General features: G+C 35.8%; 1 protein-coding gene across 1 annotated transcript in view; it reads left to right on the plus strand.

Annotated features, from left to right (window-relative positions):
• The first annotated feature begins 5,191 nt into the window (after positions 1-5,191).
• mfsd4b (major facilitator superfamily domain containing 4B) overlaps positions 5,192-8,905 on the plus strand; it is an 8,991-nt gene continuing 5,277 nt past the window's right edge. Inside the window, exon 1 of the mRNA XM_017302133.1 lies at positions 5,192-6,613. Within this exon, the coding sequence (XP_017157622.1) occupies positions 6,341-6,613 (273 nt within the window). The 5' untranslated portion in view covers positions 5,192-6,340. The remainder of the gene's footprint in view (positions 6,614-8,905) is intronic.

Below are 8,905 nucleotides of genomic sequence, written 5' to 3' on the forward strand. Positions count from 1 at the left end.
AGATTAATGATTTTTCAAGTCTTTATTTCTGTGAATTATGACATTCTGCTGACAGTGAATGAAAACATGATACTTAAGATTAATTACATCAGATATTTTTTTTTCTTTTTGTACATGAATGAAAAGAAGATTCACATGAAAACCACGTTTCTGTGAGCTTTTCCTAAATGGTTCACATTTTACCACATGCATTCCCGTTTAAAACACACAACTCACATGCCTGATCAGATATTTATGTACTATATGTTTAAAATATGCAGTAAAGGCATTCTTATATTTTTATGTAATGTCACTCAACCTCTCCCTTAACACAAAACAGCAACACTAACAACATAAATTAAAGATACAGTGAATGGATGGATGGATGGATGGATGGATGGATGGATGGATGGATGGATGGATGAATGGTTGGATGGATGGATGGATGGATGGATGGATGGATGGATGGATGGATGGATGGATGGATCATTGGGGTGAATGCTCAGACAAACACTCATAGGATAACTATCAACTATGTCATTCTCTGTAGAATGATGGACTCCAACCTTGTTATATCCATTATTATTATTATGATTATTATTTAATTATTATTATTAGCCAACGTATTATGTTATTGATCATTTCGAATTGAATAAGTTTAAAACCTGGTGAATATCTTTTTTCCCCCAACATATACATAATGTGTAATGTAATGTGTAAGAACTAAAGGGCTTAATTTAACAGCTAAAACATTATTTTCGATACATTTCGGGTTATTAAAAGGAAACAAGCTTTCTCCAAATACTAGATGTYGYCAATTTATTTAACAGTAAGTATAAGGCTCAGGTACTTCCCATAGCTCTGAATCATTTTGATGATTTTGACGCGTCAGCTGAAACTCAGATGCACAACAAATACAGATGTAGTACTCTGCTCCGAGTTCAGAATATAAAAGTTAAAAACAACATAACATAAATAGATGTTGTTTTAGAGCCTCATTATATGAAAAATTGCACATAATGAGTGCGCTTTTGTTTCTGAACCAACCAAGACTTCACAATTTTTTGTAAAMAAAACAACAACTGTAAGCTCTGCAATCAATTACAGCTTAGTAGAGACAAAGGCCATGTAAGAAAACAAAGAGAAATTTGACCATCACCACTTGAAGAACCTGGTAGATCTGTTACGACTGTGAGCTGATGRAATTACGAACAGGTGGTGGTGCAAGTCCATTSGAACGTTTAAATATTAAAATATASACATAAAGGAATAAAAAGTCTGATAGTCATGAATAACTTACAGGCCACTTCGATACGTGTAGCTCACTATGTCTGTGCTGCACAGTGACTAAAATTGAATGAATTCATCGCTTTCAAGTCGCAATAAACAACGATGTTCCAACTCATGGTCAATAGACGATCTCTGCACACCTCCAGTAGCCRTACTTTGGAGCGTCAAAGTGCGGCTGATTGGATGCACCTGCGGGAGTTTTCGGACGAAGCATTGAGGAGTTAGTTGCTTTTGAACGAAAGATCTAGGATTGTGGAACAAAACTTGGAGTGTGGAAAAGGCGGTTTTTGGCATAAACTGGTATGTGAATGGTTCGGATGGAAATGGAGATAAGTAATGAAGAAGAAGGGGAATATTAAGGGTGGACGCCAGTGGGAAGAGGGACAGGAAGAGGACGAGGAAGAATTAAAATAGATTAAGGAGGGAATCAGAGATAGTCAAGGTAGTAAACGGGATCTAGAAGGAAGCAGTTCAGAGGAAGAGAGGGTAGTTAGGAGAAAAGTTGTGAGTGAGGAATTTAAAGTAATTCTGAAACTTAAGAGTGAGGAAGGTCAGGAGAAAATTAGGCCAATTGGGGTGTCAAGAGAAATTAAAAAGAAAATAATAGACGTTGAAATGGTAAAGATTTTGAGAGACGGAAGTCTTTTGATAGAATTTAAGGATATAGAGCAAAAGAATAAGGCCTTCAATGTGGATAATATATGTAAAAGAGCTGTGCTGGATAAAAAAATGTTGGGAKAAAATAAAATAAAAATATTTTCTCCCAAAAGGGGGCGCGCGCCCCCTGCGTTTAGAGGACGGCAGGGGGCGCTGGCGGAAATTTTTACAAAAGGGGGGCGCTGGGATTCCTTTGGGGGGCGTTTGGTCGAAGTTAAACGTTACACCTTAAATGCACAATACCAGATTAGACTTTGAGCAACTTGTTAAAACTGTATTGTGTAACATTAAATCATGCTTGGCTGCAACTGTATCCATGGCAGCTCTTCTTCTTTTCAGTGTTTGTAGCTTCTAGATGAGGATCTGGAAAAACTTAAGAGTTGGAGCAAAAGTGACTAATGTGAAAAGGCTGTTAAGAACTGTGGATGATGAGTTAGTGAGGAGTCTGTCAATCCTAATGGAGTTTGAAGGAAAAAAGTTGCCAATTAATATAAAAATAGGATATATAAGTTTCCAAGTCAGACCTTATGTACCTCCACCACTTCGGTGTTTTAAATGCCAAAGGTAYGGACATATTGCGGCAGTTTGTAAAGGAAAGCAGAGATGTCCAAAATGTGGGGAAGATCATAAATTTGAAGAATGTAAGGAAGATGTACTTGAGAAATGTTGTAACTGTGGGGGAAATAATAGGGTTACATACGGAGGATGTGWGGTAAAGAAGAGGGCTAAAGAAGTTGTGCAGATTAAAACATCTAAAAATATAAGCTATGCAGAAGCTGTAAAAAATGTGAAGGAGCAGGAAAAAAGAGAAGTTGAGCAAATGGTTAGTCAAACAATACAGCAATCTAAAATAATACCAGAAGATAAGGTCACTTACTCAGTGGAAAATCTAGTTTTATTCATAGCTTATGTTATCAACTGTACTGATCAAGCTAAGCACAAAACCAAGAAGATTAAAATAGTGAGAGGAGCTGAAAAATTCTTGGGGTTTAAGGAAGGCACATGGGAAGAAATAAATAAAAAGTTAGAGGTGGATAAGAAGTCAGRACTTGCAAGCGAAAGTAATTTATGTTAATATTGCAATGGAACGCTAGGRGTTTTGTAGCTAATGGACAGGAATTTAAAGGTTATATTGATGAGTTTGAAGTCCAACCAGGTATAATATGTGTGCAGGAAACTTGGTTAAAACTAACATTAGATTTTGTGATTAGAGGTTATTGTTGGTGTAAGAAATCGAGAAGGGGRAGGKGGAKGTGGATGTGGAATATTTATAAAACGAGGGATACAATATCAAGTTTTAGGAAAAGGGAAAGAACTAGAATTCGTAGTAATTGAGGTATGGGAGCAGGGAGGTAAATTTAAAATAATAAATTTTTATAATCCATGTAAATCGTTATCGGTTGAAATAATGGTGGAATTATTAAATTATTTGGAGGGCAGAGTAATTTGGTGTGGGGATTTCAATGCAAAAAGTACACTGTGGGGTAATAGTAATGATAAAAATGGACAGGTTATAGAAGAAGTGATGGAAATGAAAACTTTAGTTTGTGTTAATGAGAGAAAGGGTACAAGAATCAATATAAGAACGGGGATGGAATCAACTATTGATCAAATGATATAGCTGGTATTTGTGAGTGGTCGGTTGATAAAGAAACTAAAGTAGGAAGTGATCATTATCCTATATAAGGGTAGGAATAATTGGCAATGAGTATAAAAAGAGTGGGGAGAGATTGAACTTTAATAAAGCAGATTGGAGCAAGTTTAGATATTTGAGTCAAATGTCTTTAGAAAAGGTAGATTTTAATATGCATATAAATGAAGTAAATGCAAGTATCTCAAAAATAAAAACGGAAGCAGCAGAAAATTCTATTAAAAAGTCAGGCAGTATTAATGATGAGAAAACGGTGCCATGGTGGACAAGTGAGTGTAAGGAAGAAATTAAATTAAGAAATAAAGCCTTGAAGGTATTAAAACATAACCCAATTTATACGAACTTAATTGATTATAAAAGGAAGCAAGCAGTAGTAAGGAGGATTATAAAGAAAGCTAAGAGAAACTATTGGAGAAATTTTTGTAGTACAGTAGGGAGAGATACAAAAATTGAGAAGATATGGAAAGTAATAAAAAAAAGAATGGTATTAAAAAAAGAGTTTGATTATCCAGTATTAAAAGTAGAGAATGTTGATATAATTAGAGATGAGGATAAAGCTGAGGTATTGGCAAAATTATTTAGTAAGATACATAGCACAAATAATATTAGCGAAGAGGGAAGAAAAGGAAGAGAATATACTGTTAAGTATAAAAATTTAATACAGAGTGTTGAAGAAATAAATAATTTTTTGAATGTTGAATTTACCAAAGTGGAATTGTGTGCTTAAAAAGACCAAAAATACAGCGCTAGGTAAAGATAAAATTTGGTATAGAATGATAAAACTAAGTGATACAATAAGTCAAAAGCTATAATATTACAATTATTTAATAAAATCTGGGAGGAGGGATAATTACCAGAGTTATGGAAGGAATCTATTATTGTACCGATGGCTAAACCAGCATAAGATCATTCAACCAGAAAGTTATAGGCCATAGGCCAAAAGCATTAACTTCGAACTTATGTAAAATAATGGAAAAATGATTAATAATAGATTAGTGTATTATTTAAATAAAAAGGAATGTATTTCTAATTATCAAAGTGGTTTTGATAAAGGGAGGAGCACTAATGATTCAACGTTATGTCTAGAGCATGAAGTTAGAAGAGAACAAAGAAAGTAAACAAAGAAAGTGTAGTGGCTGTATTTTTCTATATTGAAAAAGCATATGATGTGGGTAGAGGGTTTATTAATTAAATTACACAAATTGGGGATTAAAGGAAAAATATATGAATGGATTAAAGACTTTTTAGCAAACAGGAAATTACAGGTAAGAATTGGAGAAGTAGTTTCAGGTAAATATGTAGTGGAACATGGAATGCCACAGGGAAGTATTATAAGCCCATTATTGTTTTCTGTTATGATAAATGACATATTCAAAAATATTGGAAAGGATATGGGTTGTTCACTCTTTGCAGATGATGGAGCAATATGGAAAAGAGGAAAAAATGTTGAGTTTATAGTAAAGAAATTTCAAAAGGTCATTATTGATATAGAGGTGTGGGCTCTGAAATGGGGATTTAAATTCTCAGTGGATAAAACAAAAGTAATTATATTTTCTCAGAAAAAAAACAAACAAGGTAATTAAAATTATATAATCAAGAATGGAGCAGATAAAGAGTATAACATTTTTAGGTTTGTGGTTTGATGAAAAATTAAAATGGAATATTCACATTCAAAAGATTGTTGATAAATGTAAGAGAAAGTTGAATATATTAAGGTGTTTGGCTGGTAGTGAATGGGGCAGACAGACAATCGTTAAAACAGATTTATACAGGGATGATAAGATCTGACTTTGATTTTGGTTTAGTTTACAGTTCAGCAGCTAAAACTCATCTCAATAAATTAGACAATATTCAACATCAAGCATTAAGATTGTGTACTGGAACATTCAAAACAACACCTGCAGCAGCATTAGAAATAGAAACGGGAAAAATACCATTAGATCTAAGGAGAACTAATTAATTATTGGTTAAATTTGATGGGTAATAAATGTGATCATCCAACTCGGGGAAATTTAAAAATCATGTTGGGAAAAGAAAGAGATAAGGAGTTATGGATGGAAAAGGTTCAGGTATATAGGGCTTAATTATTCACTTTCTAAAATACAGAAGCATAAAATTGGAAAGTGTGATTATTGTGAGAAGTTTGAAACAATAGAGCATGTTATTTTAGAGTGTTATAAATATGAAGAAGAGAGAAGATGCATGTTGAGTGTGAAGGTATTAAAGAGAGGTTTAATTTATCAGATTTTTTTGAGAAGGGATTTGGGGAGTAGACATTCAAATAATTATTCGGTTTCTTAAGTTATTTAATAGAATCTGAGTAGAGTAAGATGGTTGTGAATGTGTAAAGAATAATGAGTGGTATATAAAGCTATCTGCAAGGAAGGTTATATAAGTAGATGTGTATGTTTAGTCAGAAATTATTGTAGGGATTAGGTATGAAGTAATAGTATATAGATCATCACGAACCACACTCCATACCAGTAAGTGGCGGTAATGCTACTGAAAGTTTGTTGCCAACCGCCAATAAAAACCCAACAAGAAGAAGAAGACGTACCCTGGCTGTTGACATTTGGAGGTACTCCGATGCTTCTTCAGCGGCGGTCAGCTGTCGCTCTTCATTCTGCACCGTTTGTTGATATGAACCTGCTAACTTTAGTGTAGTAACATYCAACCCAAATACTAGGCTGCGGTAGCTAAAGGAGGTCGTTYACACAGCTGAATTTTGGACGCACCGGTTGCGATACTGACAAATATCCAGGTATGKCTTCGTCCGCCGTGCGCGAGAGCGTTGCCAAAAAGAAGCACGTTCGTTTCGCTAGCATGGAAGAGGAGGACGACAACGACGAGCAGGAGGAGAACACGCTGTTTGACAAGAGGAAGGAGGCCGGTCAGGGGCTGAAGAGCCCACTGAAGTTGGCGAAGAGGACTATAAAGCCGGGAGGAGACAACCGGGTGAAAGTGGTCGGYGGAAGAAGCGGGGCGTGCGGCCGTTGGATGGTTACGCTCGCGCTGTGTGGGTCCTTCTTGGGCTTGGTAAATATCAGCACGTTATTAATATATAGACCAACTAAAGAAGGCTAGTTAATAGCCTAGTTGTTGTGGGGTTTAATTCATAGGGTGCTTTCTGGAGGCCTCTGCTAGAATTATGCAAGCTGAAATATATTTTTCTGTGGAAATTGTTTTAATATGTTGAATTGCTTTGTTTTGTTAATTTTCTCTAACAGCTTCCACCTCAGTCCACTGGCATAATTTGTTATCAAACTGTCGCAAAATGGAACAAACAGCCCTCCGATTCGATGGCAGGAAGCAATGTGGGGGAAATTGGGGTGAATTGTTCCAGCTGGGAAATTGTGTATCCTCATTTTTCTCAAGAGCCATAGAAGAAATTGATCATTTAACCACATAGTTAAGATGACTGAGCCAATTTACACATCATGGAAAGAACAGAGCCACAATGGATGACTGCCAGACAGTTTTTTCCTTTTAAAGTACAATTTTCTAGGAGGTTAAGGATTTGTGATTGTCTGTTATGGATAAGTTTGAAAATATTTCACACATGTTTTCATGGTATAAGTGACTCTGAGTCCATACAGCTAGCTGAAAACTGCATTTAAAAAAAAAAGAAATGGTGAGTATGGAGTGATTTGTGTCACTATTTTATTCTAGTTATATTTACATTTTCTCATTGTAACCATGTGACATTTGCAGAGCAGTCACCCATTTTTCAGGGAACCAAATCCAGAATAATTATCACGTGACAAAATTGGTTGTTCTGCCAATTTAGGTCATGTACATGTATCCACTAAAGTCATAATTCCCTCTCCAAAGGACACATTTGAGAAGAATGAGCTTTAGACGGCAATAAAATAAAATAAAATTGCTGAAAAGGAAAATTATAATATTCCCTCAAATATTTACATCAAACTAAACTGATAATATTGTTGCAATTATTACCAGGGACGCACCACATTCTGAAATATATGTACATATTTTAATTAGAAGTTTTATGGTCTTTGCCTCGTTTTAAAGTTACTTTAAATAATTATGTGTTCAGTTTTTAACCCCTAAAATAAAGGGACATCTCAATCTCARCTCTAAATCCAACATTGCTGCATTGTTTCTCACTATTAAAAAAAAATGGTGAGAAAGATTATTTGTATCGTTTYTTCCCCACACWCTSWGRKSTCTGTTAGGGACCATCTTTCTAGCATGTGTGAAACCATAAAAATAAAAATCGAAGTGTTACATTGTTACTTTACATTCCTAATAATAGTTAGCTTTGTCCTGAGCAGAGTGTCCTCTAAGTATTCACATTTCCCACCATTTGTTTTAATCCAACCTTATATCAAAATGGATTAAATTYACATTTTCTCTTGAAGCACGACAGAAATGGTGTCTAAAGTGGGTCCTGGAGGGTCGGCATCCTGCATGTTTTAGTTCCCTCCCTGGTTTAACACACCTGGATCAAATGATGGCTCGTTAGAAGACCTAAGGAGAACAATGACATGCTGAAAAGGTTGTTACTGTTGAAGAACTAAAACATGCTCATGTCCCTTCAGGACCGACTTTTGGCACCACTGCACTACACGCAACACTCCATAAAACAAACATTTTGATTTCTTTAGACATCAGTTGACATGAATATTCACAACATTTCCTCATCACATCTTTGGCAATAATTTCAGCCTCAGATCTTGTTAGATATGATCCTGCCTCTTGTTGGTCAGTTTGGTTTCTGCAGCTCCTTTTGTGGAGGTGCTCAGATTCCAGTTCCTGTCTGCAGTCTGAGAGCCATGAAGCTGATTTATTGCAGAAACTATTRCTAAGTAACAAACCCGTCGGGTGCTTTGCTCTTGATCATCCTCAGTTGTTGCAAAACATATTTATATTGGCTTCTTATTTCAGTCTGAACTGCGTTCACTTGCTAATAAAAACCCCACATGGCTGTTGGATGATATTTTGTGAGCTGTAACAAATAAGTGTCGGGTTATCAGCCAGCTGTGGGACACTGCAGGCCGAGTGCTGCAGTGTCCTGCACACACAGGATTTCCATAGTTGCAAAACTTGCTCTACCACAGCTCCCAGCACCTCAGATTACATAAAACCACCAGCATACACTCCTAGATGTCGGCCTGCTGCTGTTTTCAACGTCTTCACTTCAGCTTGCAGAAATGAAACATAATCAGCTCTTTGTTCCCCTTGCAGCACCGTGGTTAGCTCTAGGAAAGCTCCTCTACAAGAACCAGTTCAAAGTTCAGCTCACACTGATAATGCTTAATAATTTTCTTGTATAATTATGGATTATAACTTGTAAATTCTTATAGT

The sequence above is a fragment of the Poecilia reticulata genome, linkage group LG21 (genome assembly GCF_000633615.1).
Source record: "Poecilia reticulata strain Guanapo linkage group LG21, Guppy_female_1.0+MT, whole genome shotgun sequence".
NCBI classification, from domain to species: Eukaryota; Metazoa; Chordata; class Actinopteri; order Cyprinodontiformes; family Poeciliidae; genus Poecilia; species Poecilia reticulata.